General features: G+C 36.3%; 1 protein-coding gene across 1 annotated transcript in view; it reads right to left on the bottom strand.

Annotated features, from left to right (window-relative positions):
* The window catches only part of LOC104618774 (tetratricopeptide repeat protein 21B-like), a gene marked incomplete at both ends in the record, with an annotated part of 27563 nt that overhangs the window by 4366 nt on the left and 6892 nt on the right, over positions 1–16305 (bottom strand). Inside the window, 13 exon segments of the mRNA XM_010284456.1 lie at positions 330–468; positions 3339–3449; positions 4956–5028; positions 5334–5572; positions 6376–6600; positions 7930–8087; positions 8534–8663; positions 10483–10683; positions 11189–11286; positions 12294–12486; positions 13161–13259; positions 15763–15847; positions 16244–16305. The exon segment at positions 16244–16305 is cut by the window's right edge and continues 30 nt beyond it. Coding sequence (XP_010282758.1) covers positions 330–468; positions 3339–3449; positions 4956–5028; positions 5334–5572; positions 6376–6600; positions 7930–8087; positions 8534–8663; positions 10483–10683; positions 11189–11286; positions 12294–12486; positions 13161–13259; positions 15763–15847; positions 16244–16305 — 1813 coding nt within the window.

Below are 16305 nucleotides of genomic sequence, written 5' to 3'. Positions count from 1 at the left end.
AGGAATGACTCATCTATACCTTCATCAACTCAGAATCAGAACATTTGTTAGCACTAGAAGAGAAAGAATCTTACATGTGTGGGGCTCTGCTATTGTATTTACTGACTTCACCTATCACAGATGTTCCAAGTTTAAAAGTCCTGGCAAAAGCATCTTTAAATATAAGTGAAGTTTATTTTAGAGTGCATTTCTCATTTATCACTTAATAGTTTCCCGTGTTTCACAGTTTAAAAAGTTTATACAAAACTTGTTTATTCCTTAGAATCATGCAGAAAGCACAAACAACAGTAGAAATTACATGTTTTCCTGTAAATTCATAACATTCCTACCAGGCTCATGATCTAAAGCTTGCTGAAGTACTTTTTCTGCCTTTTCATACTGCTTCAGTTTCATTAAAAGCTCAGCCAAATCATAGCAAAGGAAATTCTGATGACCACTTCTCAATGCAGCCTCATAGTAACTGATTGCCTGAAAAGAAGAAACAAAAACCTGATTATTATTTAAAGACAAATCTTAAAGACAACCACCTTGCTGCTTAGGTATTTAATGACATGCTGCTTAGAGTTTTCCCTGCTTTCTTCACTTCTCTTTGTAACCAAGTAATTTCTAATAAAAACTGTATTGAAAAAGATGTTATTTAGTTGCAAGTTCAGGCTTCCAAAAATGTAATGCCAAATTAAAGATAAACAGAATAATTACAGCCCGTATTTTGATAAACGCACATTTATATAGCCTAACCACATTATCATGTTTTATCTTTGACAGGGTCACTGCCAACTAAACTACATTTTCATTAGCTGCTGAAGCTGTGTAATTCCAGTCAGACTGGAGATGTAATGTTCTGTTTTACTGTATACAAAAGACAAATATTTTCTCCAAGTCTACCTGCAAAACATGAAGATAAAAGTAGTAATGAAAAGTTTAAAAATACCAACTAAGCATAATCTAATAGAAAGGAGTCTTCTCTCTTTGCTTTTTTAAACATAAAAATTGATGATCATATTAATTTAAAAAGTCAAATATTTACTCAAGAAAAAAAGCCATATTCTGTATCAATAAACTATTACTCCATCAGTTTTTTTTATTAAAAAACCCCAAAACACTTCAAAATAAATTTAAACCAACTTAAAACCCTCACTTAAATAGTCTTGAAATAGGATGTTACTTCCCTAAGTAAAGGGAAAAATGAGAACTGTAATTATTTTAAAAATTACCTTTCCAAAATTAATTTGAAATATTTTTATTAACTTGTATTGTTTTAAAATAGTACATGTTTAAACCTGCATAACAATGCACATATCAAGCAGGTTAACTATTTAGGCTTAAGCATCCTAAGGAAAATATAGCTGAAGCCTCAAAATAAAAAATTAGAGTCCATAAAACACCCATCACCATATAGATTACATGGTGATTTATGTTTTATTAACATATAGATTTATATTTAGCATTTAGATATATATTATCATGTAGATTTATATTTATTAACATATAGATTAAAGGTTTCCTATAGCAACGCTAGGAACCCTCACAGCACATTAGGTTATTACACACACACAACAAAGATCTGAAGTATCATGGAGCAAGACAGAAATCATATACTAAGCTGCTTGTAATAGTGAGCTAAACAGAAACCAGTGAAAATTCTAACACTGCAAACAGAAAATACAATTTGGACACACCCTCCAGTAGTTCGAGGTTGCCCAAATAAAATCATTTGCTCCTGCAAGTTTCCCCAAACATTTTCTTCTGTTTTTCCTACAATAAGAAGTTAAAGCCTCTATTACTAATCTCCTAGCCAATGTTAAGGCTAGGAGATGTACCAAGACTGAGTCAACGGACAAGTAATTAAACACGGTTTTGAGTGCAGACCCAAAAACATGTAAACTACAAATAACGGGAACTACAATTCACCAACATGTAACTGTCTTTGGCCAAATATTTTGGAGGGGATCTATAAACTTAGTTTCAGGATAAAAAGGCTGTTTGGTGCTTCAAAGTGAAAGATGTCCTTCTATCCAACCTGAAAACAGTGAAAGTGGAGTTGACTAATCACATTGCACATATGCAAGAAACAGCTTATACGTCACAAGTATAAAAAACTGTACATTCCCTAGAACAACACATCAAGTCTTACCACACTGAATGTGAAATAAAGATATCTATAGTGGGTTTTCTATGCAACAAAACTCCCCAGTCACTGCCTGGTAACTTGCTTGGTCATTAATCACCTTCCTGGGGGGTGTGGGGGTGGAATCTATTAGACATTCCCAAAAGATGGAGAACCTTTGGGTTTACTCCGTGGAGCTAACACCATGTTCCTCCTTAGGCAACCTCCTGGCACAATGGTAATAAACACACAACTTTAAACTGGTAAGATGATAGGATACTAGCACATGGCTTAAAAGAGTGTGTGCAGAGCTTATCTAAGCTGGTAATACACAAACTTGGGCTGGAACCCTTCAATTGGTATTAAGCCTGACAAGAAGTGATGATGGGAGCTAATAGTCCTGTCCCGAATCTGAGGCAGAAAATACGATTTCATAGAATCATAGAATGGTTTGGGTTGGAAGGGACCTTAAAGATCATCTAGTTCTAATCACGCTCACATGGGCAGGGACACCTTCCACTAGACCAGGTTGCTCAAAGCCTCATCTAACCTAGCCTTGAACATTTCCAGGGAGGGGGAATCCACAACTTCTCTAGGAAGCCTGTTCCAGTATCTCACCACCCTCACAGTAAAGAATTTCTTCCTATATCTAATCTAAATTTACCCTCTTTCAGTTTAAAACCATTAGCCCTCATCCTATCACTACACTCCCTGATAAAGAATCCACCCTAATCTTTCCTATAGGTCCCCTTTAAGTACCGGCAGGCTGCTATAAGGTATCCCCAAAGCCTTTTCTTCTCTAGGCTAAACAACCCCAGCCTGACCTCACTGGGGAGGTGCTCCAGCCCCATGATGATCTTCATGGCTCTCCTCCTAACTTCCTCCAGGTCCAAAACAGATAGAGACACCATTATTTGAAATAACTTCCATAAGTACAGAGGAAGACTGTGCTAAGCACTTATAGAAGAGGTGCTGCTGAAACAAAGCACAGAGCCATTTCTCTTACTTGGTCTCCCAGGCACTTTCTGTACCCATTTACTGTTTGTTAGTTCAATACAAGTTACTAGAAAAAAAGAGCAGATACCGAAACTTTCTTTCAGGATAAAGCAATAAATAGACTTTTTAAAGTGAAATGCTTCTGCCCTACCTGAAAACAGAATCAGGCAAAGCCCACATGTTGACAATAATGGACACAAAACTTAATTAGCCTAATACAGTATTTATAGAATACCTTCACATAGTTATGCGTTTTGATTAGTGCTTTTCCAATTTTACTTGCTAAAGCTGGATCTTTTGGATTTTTCTTCAAGGCCTGCTCGTAGACTTCTATGGCTTCATCAGGCTTCAACCATAAAAGATAAAAACACAGAAGTCAAGGATCAAGATAAAAAGTGTATGAAGAAAACAAAATCTGGTAACACCTCCAGGAACGACTTGCCAAGTACTACTGGTTCATAAGCTACAATATTTCTGAGAGAAGAATCACAGAATCACTAGGTTGGAAAGGACCTTCAAGATCATCAAGTCCAACCGTTAATCTAGCGCCACCATGTTCCCTAAACCATGTCCTGAAGCACCACATCCACACGTTTTTTGAACACTTCCAGAGATGGCGACTCCACCACCTCCCTGGGCAGCCTGTTCCAATGCCTGACCACCCTCTCGGTGAAGAAATTTTTCCTAATATCCAATCTAAACCTCCCCTGGTGCAACTTGAGGCCATTTCCTCTCGTCCTATCGCTGGTTACTTGGGAGAAGAGACCAACATCCTCCTCGCCACAACCCCCTTCAGGTAGTTGCAGAGAGTGATAAGGTCTCCCCTCAGCCTCCTCTTCTCCAGACTAAACAACCCCAGTTCCCTCAGCTGCTCCTCATAAGACTTGTGCTCCAGATCCCTCACCAGCTTCATTGCCCTTCTTTGGACATGCAATGGACCATAGAATGGTCCACGCAACATAGAATGGTCACTATGAAATTGCAGTAAGTGGAAAGCCCACATAAATTTACATTTCCATACTAAAACAGAATGTGGAAAGAACTTTACAAACAAATGAATATGAATTAACCTGACTCTTGAAATTTCTCTACTACTATTGTCACTAGTCAACAAACTTATGTAAACTTATTACTGTGTTGGACAATCATCCATTTCTCTCCTCTAGCCATGTTATAGAAGATCTAATCAAATTCCCTTTTGCTTTGTAATTCTTCATTAAGGAGAAAATTACACACAAACATTAATAAGTAAACAACCATTAATCACCTATGGATCCCCAAACTAGTAATCTGAACTATTAGTTGTATGTCCTAACCCAAACTATTCTTTCAAAATATGAATTTAAATGTGTATCCTTCAAATTCATGTCCACTTGACTACATTGTCTTGTACAAATACTGAGTAACATTTCCAGTTCATCAAGAATGCAAAGGATGTAAAAAATGTATAGGAATTCAGTAATCTAAAAATTTTAAATAAAACTTTCAATATGAGAACTAAGTTACCTAGAATTATTATAAGCTTCAGAGCTCTTCTAAACATTGCCAACTTCCTTCTGAATTTGTTAGCTCTCACTTTAGATTTTTGTTAGTCACGGGTCAGTATTCTTCTAGATAAAATTCGCTCCTTGACTTTCACCCAGTCAGTTATTAGAAGAAATGCATTTTCAACAGCTTTTTCTTTGAACTCAGAACACTTACATTTGTAGCCAGTAATTATGGTTTTCTACATCCTAAAGCAGTTTCTGTTTGCCAACTACCAATCAATAACAGTCAGCATGCTACATTGTCCCAACTTGCCAAAGTCAACAAATGACTCAATCATTCTATTCCTCTCTAGCAAAGCACTTACCTCTTGAATATTCATGTATGCATCACCAAGAAGAAGAAAAGTATGAGCACTTGGCAGTTTTTCTACTAGGTCTCTGGAAACAGAATACAGAACTTTGCTCAATATTTAGCATGTCAATACTGGTAGCTAAACAACAACAAACAGGGCACAATTCTACCCTCTGCAGATTTTAGGTTTTTTTCCTGAAAACAAAACAGAAAAATCTGAGAAATCTTTCCAAAATAGGACTTCCAATTACTGTTTTAAATGTTACAACACTTCCTCAAATTCATTATGTCACTAAATATTTCTGGCTTATTGCTGTAGAAAGGGAAAAAATGAGCTCACCATGCTACCATTAAACATCTAGGAAAATACATACACACACCACAAACTTACCTATAGCAGGCAGCATATAACTTCTTATCTTTTCTGTACTGAAGATAAATATCTGCCATTTTTTCTTTAGCTTGTACAAAGTAAGGCTGTTCAGATGTAATATTTCGGAGCATAGTCAAGGCTTGTTCAACGTCTCCTTGAGCAATTGCCAGATCTGCATTTGCAATCACAACTCTTAGTTCCTCAGGAGATCCGGAAAATTCATTAATGGCCTCTTGCAGTATTATAGCAGCTTCATGCTGCAAATAATAAAATCAATAGAATTAGTGTATTTCCTGTTGTTGAACAGCCAAAAATAAAGACATCATAAGTAAATGAATGTCTTGAAGCATTACAGAAACCTACCAAGAAACCCACAAAACCCCCAAACCGTAGTATCCATTTATTTTGCTAAAACATTTAAAATGGGTTTTTTTTTTTCCCCCTCATGATTTTTGAATAAAATTTATGTGATATGAACTACCAGAAAAAGTTTCAGTAGAGAAAATAACACTTGCATTGCTTATATACAAGGAGATACTCAAATTCAACTGGACAATGCCACCTTGCTCTAACAGATCTTGCTTTGAGTAGGATGATCTCCAGAGGTCGCTTCCCACTACACAATTGTATGGCTTCTCTTATACTATACATATGTAGTGTAATAAGTATTACTCTGTACTAGTCTCTATTAAGATACAGCTGATAGTAAGGATGTTGCTACACAAAGATAAGAACACGATCCAAAAATATTTCTAATAGCATTCTGACAACACAACAGGAATGTACATGCCAGCTAAAGAACATGAACACTATCTCCTCAATATTAAAAGAGGTTTTGTAGACTCAAAATTGAGCACCTGCAAGTAGTTTTTTCTTTCCTCTGTAGAATTTAAGGTACAAACTGTCAAGTCAGATATTAACATCTGGGAAATTTTACCAAGCAAACCCTCTTGGTAAAAGAGCTGATGGGTTTTACATTACCAGCTAATGAGGACAGACATTTCTGTTACTGGGATATATTTCAGGCATATATTACATCTTAACAACTTTGCCATCTTACCGGTTCTCCATTCAAATGATGAGCTTCTACCAACTCTAGGAAGACAGACACACGATCACTTCCACCAATTTCAATTTTTTTTCCTTTAGTTTTTGAGGAAGCTGTAGGTTTTCTCATTCCAGGCAAATTCTTTGCCATCTGTAAGGTCTTAATAGCTTCTGATAACTCTCCCATCTTCTTCTGGGCTTGGGCTTTAATTAAGTGATAAACAGGATGTTCTCTCACCTAAAAAAAAAACAAAATAAAGAGATAAGGAGCTTCCAAATTTACTTTATGCATGGTATTCAACCCCCCGAAAGATGATTTTTTAAAAATATTGTCCTCAGTTCCTTCTTTCCTCCAAATATATCCAATTTTGATTTCAGTAATTTACTTATGAAAATATCAGAATTTTCAGAGTATGCAAATCAGTAATTAAATAAGTTTTTAATTAAAAAAGAAAAACTATTATATTAAATGGGACTTTGGGATAGAAAAACATTCACTACAGCAGACTGCATTTTAAGAGATTTCGAGTGTCTCCCATCCTGCTGTATGTACACATCATTAGGCTATTAATTAAGCAGCATACAATCATTATTCTGCACAAGTCCTGCCTGACATTTCTCCTACTTCTTAAAACATACTTCACATGAAAAGGAAATGTTGATAAGGGAAATGTAACTGTGTACAAAGTTGCAAGCACCTCGCTGTCTCCTAACTAGGTAGCTAGACTTCAGCTTTCTTGCATCTCACTTGGAGAAAGGAACCAAGATGGGAGCACGCTTGCAAGGAAAAGGTAGCTTGTCACTTTTCAGCTAAGCTCTGTCAAGAATTTAGCACAACTCAGACTTAATGAGTGCTGTGTAGAGCATTCCCAATTCAGTGTTAATCAAAGTTCCACTGATGTCAACAAATCAAAAATCCCATACTGCAATATATTAGCCCCAAGAAATAAAACCGGTGAGGACCACTACAAACAGTGAATGTTTTCTAACACAGTGCTTAATTGACCAAATTAAGGGGACAGGAAAGGTGGACAAAGATGTGACTTAATGGAAAAGAACACAGCATACAGCTACTCTCTTAACACTTAGAGTGCTTAAAGCAGCATGAATTGTCAAGAGGTAACTACAGACCCCTTCTGATCCCCTCATGCCTCTGTGCATATCTTCATCAGCAATTGTACATCTGTGCAAAATGTCCAGCAACAACACTGGATCACTCTCCAAGTCCTCCTATGTTGGCTTTTAAAGACTGCTGCAAGGTTAGTCTGGAATTCCAAGTTCTGCTTATATAACATGTATTTAATATTTATGGTAAGGATTTGACAAAAATTTGACAATTTCTTTTGTATTTCAAAATAATTTCAGTATGTTGTAATAAGGTATTAGTTTTGTCCTTATGGTCATTTGTTTGATAAATATTCAGATACCACGTTCATATAAACATTTAGATATTAAACTTGTAGTGGAAGAGACATAAGAAGTTCAGTTTAAAAATTACTACCTATAAAAACATACAACTTCAGATGATTGACTGATTAAAATGGTTTCATTCTTTTGTCCAACTCACCTCAAAATTGTAGCTCAGACATAGTTCCAAGGATTGAGAACACAGTTTAGTATTGTTTTGAGCCAAATGCACCTGGGCCATCAGTAAGTGTGCATCTGCGTAAGAAGGATTCCTTTCAAGACAGTAAAGTAGATTACTATAGGCTGCTTCAATATCCCCTAGGAAGTTAAAAACGGGAAAGTGAAAAAATAGTTGATATGAAATACAGGGATTAAATACAGAACATTTATTAATTATTCACTAGTTTTATAATTTGGGTTTTTTTAAATAAATACGAGCATTTAGTGAACAAAATCAAATACAAAGTATTATGTGTCTATGAAATGAAATCAAAACCAGGTCAAAAGGTAAGATATTTTCCCATTGCTCCCTCTGTAAATCATTCAATAAGCAAAAGATTAAAAAAATACCATATTTATGTGTCTGTACAATTAAGATATGCTCATACAAATCACAAAAAAGGCAGTGCAAAAGTTCTTCACAACTGTAACGCAGTGTTCTGCATTGAAAGAAAAATATTCATTATGATTTAAAAGCGTGAAATTTATTTTTTATATTAAAGAAACAAAAGAGGTGGATAGCCAACCATTCATATAACTACTACCTGACAAGTATTTCACTTTTGCAATTAAAAAGACAGCTTGTTGAAGACCAGGCACAGTTTTTACCACAGTTTCAAGAACAGAAGTACAGTGCTTAAGAAGTGGTGAAGGAGACTGCCCAGGACTTGCAGGCTAGGAGTGAAAAAACAAACAAAAAACCCCAACAAATCAGTTGACAAGTTTTGGACTTGGATTTCATTCTAAGTCTGAGTTTCACCTTAAATTCAAATGAGCAATAGCAAAGCATTGTTATCGTCTTCAGCCCAAAAAGCTAAAAGCTGTCATTGTGAAGAAAAATTTAAAAATGTTTTAAACTTAAGGAGGCAACTTCCTTATGTCAGTAGGAACACAAGGCAGCCTCACGGACTTCAAGGATGATAAAACACTTCAGACTTGACATAAGCTGAAGAGTCAGTCCATACACGTTTGGCAACATTACCATGCCAACTCATCCAACACAGTGGTAACATGAACTAAATTTCAAGAGAACCGAAGTTGGAATGAATGACCAGAAGGATGAGAAGAAGAGGTTCTGGTCCTGTCCCTCCTAACTTCATTCCATGCCATAGAATATATCCATACTGCTAGCAACAAACTGAAAATACCACCTGAGAAACAGCTACTTTCATGTAAAGTGCTAGTACAATTTACCACATTTTAGTGCTCATTATCAAAAATGTTGTTCATTTTCCTTATTACTTTAGCCAGTTGCTAACTACTATATATACAAAAGGAAAAGGCAACCTAAAGATCCTCCTGTTCCCAGCTAACATTTGCACAGGACCCATGCCCTGGGGAAGCAGCAATCCTCTACTATCAAACTGGAAGCCTCCACCACCTGGCTGAACTCCTCACTTTCTAGCACCACAAACTCCTTTTTGCAATAAAGAGATAATGAAGCTTCAGGAAAAGCCTGTCTTTTCTCTTACAAATCTTTTTATGGACAATAGTTCAGGAAAGAGAGTTTTCATTCCAAATTAAAAACCATCATCGCCATTAAGTGCTTCTGGAATATATCCCAGGGAAATCTTCAGAGAAGACACTATGTCACAGAATGACACTTCTTATTTATGTCCACCTGTGAAATGAAATTGTCATTGCTACTGATGTTTTAGACTTTTAACATTACCATTTCATGACAGATGGTGGGATGGATCATAACAATGAAAAACTACTTGTTTGCCTGTTAGATTTTAAAACTGTATATAAACAAATATTTACGGGAAGATTCTATAATTAGACTAGAAATCTGCTAATGACAAGGTAACAAAAGTTAGCTCCCAGCTATTTCAGATGAATAATCTATTTAAGGAGGACACTTATCAAAGAAACTTTGAATGTGTTTCTTCTGCTTTAGAGATGCCAGGTGCCCATTCAATTTATTAAGTTCTACAGGCCTTTGTTGCCAAAACTAGCAAAGCAAATTCAGTCACAGAAAATCAGCCATCTAAGTGAGTGAGATTTTTCATTGGGATTAGTAATAATATAGAAAAAAAAAAAGTGATATTCCACTGATTTTTACCAACACACAAAAGAAACTGAAACGAAGAAAGAACATGTGTATATTCAGAAGATATCCTCAGTTGACAAAAATATTTCAAGAATAGGTACATCCTAGTTTCAGATTGAGAGCACTCTATTCACTGTATTGTTAGTGTCCTGACCAAAAGAGATACTAAAAAAGTATAAACACACACACACTGCACTAAACAGATATCCCAGGTTTCCTCAGGTGTCATTATTGCAACTTGCTCACTTCACAAAAGATGTATTTTCATACTTATTTTGATTAAGTAGTGGTGTAATATCTTAAGGCACACTTTTCCTTCAAATAAATTACCATTTTAAGAGGAAAAATGTTCTAAACTTTTTGCTTCATAATTAACTGATCTCAAAATGAAATCTAAGAATAATTTCCATTTTCAGACAGATGTGATTTACAGCTGCTTACCTGTGCTGGGCAAAAATTAAGATATTCCTTAACGATTTCTAGCAAGAAATCAGGGTTTAGTTTTTCAAAATATTCCACACCAAGAGGAAAACCATGCAAAGATGAAAAGTGAGTATCCAGAACATCATTCAGTAAGGCAAGAACTTCTTCTTGTCTCTTATGTTTTTTCATAGCTAGGACTGCACGCAAGAAAGATAATTCCTACAGAGGAAAAAAAAAAAAAAAATCAAACATTCTCCATATTCCACATATGTTCATCTGTGACTCATACGATACTACATAATTATTGTTAGCCATTTCTTCTTTATATTTAACGATACTGTAAGACATTTAGAATGTTCACTGACACTGATGATTCTTACAACAATGCATTCCTTTAATCTGTACAAGAAGCTCTAAATTTTTCTGAGTGCAGAATCTTGAAAATAATTAATATCCCTCCCTTCTTGACTTTTAAACTTATCTTTAGAGACAAAGCACTGCAGGAAGGCAATGATGTTTTTGCTCTGCAAGCAAACAGCCTTCTGTTGCAAAGTTAGGCAACACGTTAACTTAGACTGATAGGAGAAAAAAACGAAATTTAGATTTAATGGTACTCCATTAAGAATGGTCTGCTGAAGTGACTGAAATATAGAACATGAAGCAGCTAGTAGACCACAATTCAGACTGTATTCAAAGTATTTTAATGAAGGAAGATGTCTCCTACCCCAGATTTCCCAATGGACTGTTGAATTTCATTAAGAAACTCCAATTGCTGCTCTGCATCTTCTAATTGCCCTTGTATTAGCTGACAATGGATAATTCCTGTAACATATTTAATCATTTTATTGCAGATTCATCTGCTTAGTCAAGCATATGCTTTGTTTTCCAGAATTAACATTTTCTCTTCTCAACCTCTTCATAAAGTGGTGATATGAGAAGAATAGATCGAGACTTATGGTAATGCAGATTTTATGTTCTTAGGAATACCTAGGGTAGATGATGCACGATTGATACATTAATATATGCAATGCTATAAAGCAGTTTCATGGAAAGATCTCATTTCTTAAATTATAAAGTTTAAAATAGTAAATCTTCAACTGGTTCTAGACTAGTAGAAGCACCATAAAGTTTGGCTTCTAAATTCAGAACAAGTACAAGAAGCAAAATGAAATTAAAAACCTAAACACACAGACCACAAACCATACACAAAACACACTCCTACCCTCTAAATTTTTCATGCTATTTGAATTTTCAGATTAGAAGGCAATGGCATAGTCAAGGAGAAAAAATGTAGTGGAAAATCTGTGATGCACCATATTTATTCTCCATTTTCTTGACAGAAATTAGACTTTATCTTTTTTTTTTTCCCAACGAACATACCATGTGCATCAGAAGTATCAGATATTTTGACTTGATTATGGTTTTCAATCTAATTTGGACATGTGTGTAGCCATGGACAGCTTGTTCTATCAGCCCTTGAATTTTTTACTTCTGTAGTGCCTACGGGTTCTCTAGTTCTTCAGCACTACAGCAATAAAACAAAATTTTAAAAAAGATACAGCCACATCTCTGTCCTTACTATTACTTTGAGAGTTCTAACTTAAGAGAGAAAAGTTTCGCTTTTCAAAAGGAAGATCAAAAGACATATCCAGTGAAGAGAAACTGTTGCTACAAGGAAGATAGCATAACATGAATCAGGTAGTACTGCCCAATGCTCCTGTTCTAACTGTTCTAGGTTTTCCTACTAGCAGCAGTAGTAAAACTTGATTAAAGAAGCATTTCCCATGTCTTAAGACCAGTAAAAACCAAAAGAAATTGTAAGACCTTACCAGTTAGTGCAGAAACACTTGTTTCATCAAGTGACATAGCAGTCTTGTACCATTTTAAAGCATCTTTCACTTTCCCTTGTAAAATCATTTGGTAGCCAAGTTCAGTAGCAAATTCTGCATTGTCGGGTGCCAAATCGGATGCTCTTTCAACTAAGGTTTGTGTATGCTGAAGGATGAGTTGGTTCCGGCCACACTAGCAGCAAGAATAATCTTTCAACCTTAAGTTTTTCTTATTTTTCAGATTCACTCAGAAAAACACACTGAATATTGCTGTAGTAGTTGAGACATCTCACATAAGACTAATTTAATCTGTAGTAACTCTATGAAAACTGTGACATTAAAGTGTGCTGGATTCAAACACAAATCTATGTCCAAATCCAATTCAAGTCCAAAATCCAATTTTGGACTTGATAATCTTGAAGGTCCTTTCCAACCTAGTGATTCTGTGATGCTACAATACCATACAATAAGGAATAGATGATAGTCGCTTTGAATGCTTCCTTAAAATGATTCTAATAAATACAAAGATTAAAGAAACCTTCATTTTCAAACCTATGTGATTATCCTTGTCACTTTCTTACATTAAGAATATGGTTGGAAGACATTTGCGTGTATTTTCATTGGAAATCTGTTTCTCATTCAAAAGCAAGCGGCAAAACATTTTTTGAAAGAGATAGTTTAAATATTGTAATTCATATTGAATGTAGAACTTTAAAAATTCAGTTACCAAAGGCTACACAAGGTAATCTATGTCAATTGTCTGCAATCTTCTACTTTTTAGCAGTCATTTAACATCTGTCCACCAGAAAGTACAACAAAAACCAGGATATATACAGTTTATGCTGCTTAAGAAAAAAGCATACTCACTGTTCTACTGAAAGCTAAAGCCATTTTACAGAAGAGTTGTGAATTACGTGGTTCTAATCTGTCCAGTACTTTAATTAGGTCTCCCAGTCTTGCTGAAGCCTTGGAGAAAAAGAATAGAAAGAATGAACATATTAGGACAATTGAACATTTTTTACTAAAAACAAGTCGCATAATTCACTATGCAATATCACCTTGAAATTTAAACCCAGAAGTTTTCTGGGCTAGGAGTTAGATTTATTTTGGAATTCCTAGAAAAAATACTTTGGAATAGTAAAGCGGCAATACAGTAGATCATGTAACCTCTATACATGCTCTAAAAAACCTAAAAGACTTGAGCTGAATCTGATATAATAGAAGAGTCCCATAAAGCAAGATAGTTAAAGCAAGATAGGAATCCTCAATCTGTCAACCTTGCTCAGGCTTCAAGTGCAATACAGACACACATGCTCAAAACCAAAGCACTTCCAGATGCTCAGACTTTTAACATCACAGTTTCTCAAACCACCTAAGGTACTTTAGACATTTCTGGGGTTACAATAATAAGGTACGTGTTTGGGTTTTTTTTTTAATATGATTTTAGATGTAGACACCTGAATCATGCTTAAATCTCATCAGGGTTTTTTAATTTTTCCTAGACACAGGTCTTAGTCACATGTGAAATTTTACCCCAGAACCTTTTGTTTACACCCTACCAGAGAATGGTTTGGGTTCGAAGGGATCTTAAGGATCACCTAGTTCCAACCCCCCTCACATGGGCAGGGACACCTTCCACTAGACCAGGTTGCTCAAAGCCCCATCCAACCCGGTCTTGAACACTTCCAGGGAGGTGGCATCCACAACTTCCTGGGAAACCTGTTCCAGTGCCTCACAATCCTCACAGTCAAGAATTTCTTCCTTATATCTAATCCAAATCTACCATCTTTCAGTTTAAAACCATTACCCCTTGTCCTATCGCTATATGGCTTTGTAAAAAGTCCCTCTCCAGCCTTCTTGTAGGCCACCTTCAGGTACTGGAAGGCTGCTAGGCCTCCCTGGAGCCTTCTTTTCTCCAGGCTGAACAACCCCAACTCTCTCAGCCTGTCCTCATAGGAGAGGTGCTCCAGCCCTCTGATCATCTTCATGGCCCTCCTCTGGACCCACTCCAACAGGTCCATATCCTTCTTATGTTGGGGGCCCCAGAGCTGAACACAGTACTCCAGGTGGGGTCTTACCGGAGTGGAGTGGAGGGGCAGAATCACCTCCCTTGATCTGCTGGCCACGCCTCTCTTGATATGGCCCAGGATACAGTTGGCTTTCTGGGCTGCAAGCGCACCTTGCCAGGTCATGTTGAGCTTCTCATCAACTAACACCTGCAAGTCCTCCTCCTCAGGGCCGCTCTCAATCCATTCTTTGCCTACCCTGTATTTGTGCTTGGGATTGCCCAACCCATGTGCAGGACCTTGCACTTGGCCTTGTTGAACCTCCTGGGCCCCCCTCTCAAGTCTGCTAAGGTCTCTCTGGACGGCATCCCTTCTCTCCAATGTGGTCAATCGCACCACACAGCTTGGTGTTGTCAGCAACCTTTCTGAGGGTGCGCTCAATCCCACTGTCCATGTCACTGACAAAGGTGTTAAATGCCACCAGTCCCAATACAGACCCCTGAGGAACGCCACTTGTCACTGGTCTCCACTTGACTGCAACTCTGAGTGTGACCATCCAGCAAGTTTTATTCCTGGGGGACTTTACTGAATTGGAGTCTATGAGTGTTCTTGTAGAGTTCTTTGCAATAACTAGAAGTGTGTAACCCACCTAAAATACCTTTTAATCTAGAACTTGAAAAAACACAAAAAACACTGAAAACACTTTACATTTTTTGCTACATCTCTACTTATACCAGCATTTTTTCATAATGAGGAAAAAGACACTTAAAAATATTTAATGATTTTTTGTGACAGTTTAGATAATGTGTTTTAAACTTTCCTGAAAAATGGCACAAGCACTATATGTATAAATTACATGCATATATCCCTCTGCGGAAGAAGATCTTAACAGTAGAAGGAAAAGTTAAAGAGAATCCGAGTGCTAAAAAAAAAAATCCCAGTAATTATCAAAAAACGGTGAACAAACCACTGTTATATAACCCAACATCACAGACTGTTGTTAAGTGACTATGACCCGCTTCCAAAAATTTATCACTGCAAGACTTCATTATTTCCCTTATTTCAATTAATAAAATACTTAAAATTAATGGAAGGCTTACAATAACTTATGAATTTATAAAAAGTGAATTTAAACAATAAAAGATTGCTTTGATGAGTTAAATCAACATGATTCAATTATCTGTCCAGACATAACTTCTGTCTGGCTGGATTCCTATTCTCTGGAACGATGTGGGTAAAAAATTATGTTTTCCTTGGTATCCACAATACACCCCGACAATAAGCTAGAGTAGCCGTTTGAGTCAGAACAGGTGAAGAGGTGAATACACCTCTTCCTGCAGGTAAATAGTGTAGCACAGGACCAGACAAAGTATACGAAAAGACATAAAGAAGATAGTGCATGTGGGATCTACTCCCTACAAAGGCTGTGTTATGCTCAACAGTCTGCTACTAAAAAGACTCACCTCAGATATATTTCCTTCCCTGCACAGATAATGCAGGGCCTCCATTCTTATGGCTTCTAAATTGTGGGCATCTTTCTGCAATAGTCTAAAGCCAAACAAAAAGTGAATGTAAAGAAACCAAAACAAAACCTTTGCTCAATCATCTGTTTGATCCCAAAATGGGAATAAAATCACTTGTATTGCACAGTCACTTTAACTCACAGCTCTCAATTGAAAGCACAGCTTTGTTATTTCATGCCTATCTCAAAAAAGGTCCTCTTCGATCCAAAATGGATTCATGTATTGATGTAGTATCTTCAAAGAATTGCAAGGCTGGGTTTTAATAAAACAATTTCATTTAAATTATTTTAAAACAACCCTGATTTAACTAATTCAAATTCATTAAAAAGTAATGGCAACCTATCTACTTTTGTTTCAAAGTGTTCTTACAGTGTAAACATGGCAAGAACACAATTAGTGGTGTATTACTTCAATACTCAACCTATGTGCCGTTTCAACTGCCTGTTCCCAGTCCTGCAAGGCTAGTTGTAGCTTCATTTTCTT

Source organism: Phaethon lepturus, unplaced genomic scaffold (assembly GCF_000687285.1).
Source record: "Phaethon lepturus isolate BGI_N335 unplaced genomic scaffold, ASM68728v1 scaffold8863, whole genome shotgun sequence".
Classification (NCBI taxonomy): domain Eukaryota; kingdom Metazoa; phylum Chordata; class Aves; order Phaethontiformes; family Phaethontidae; genus Phaethon; species Phaethon lepturus.
Note: the sequence above shows the minus strand (reverse complement) of the source record. Positions and strands in the feature narration are given on the sequence as shown.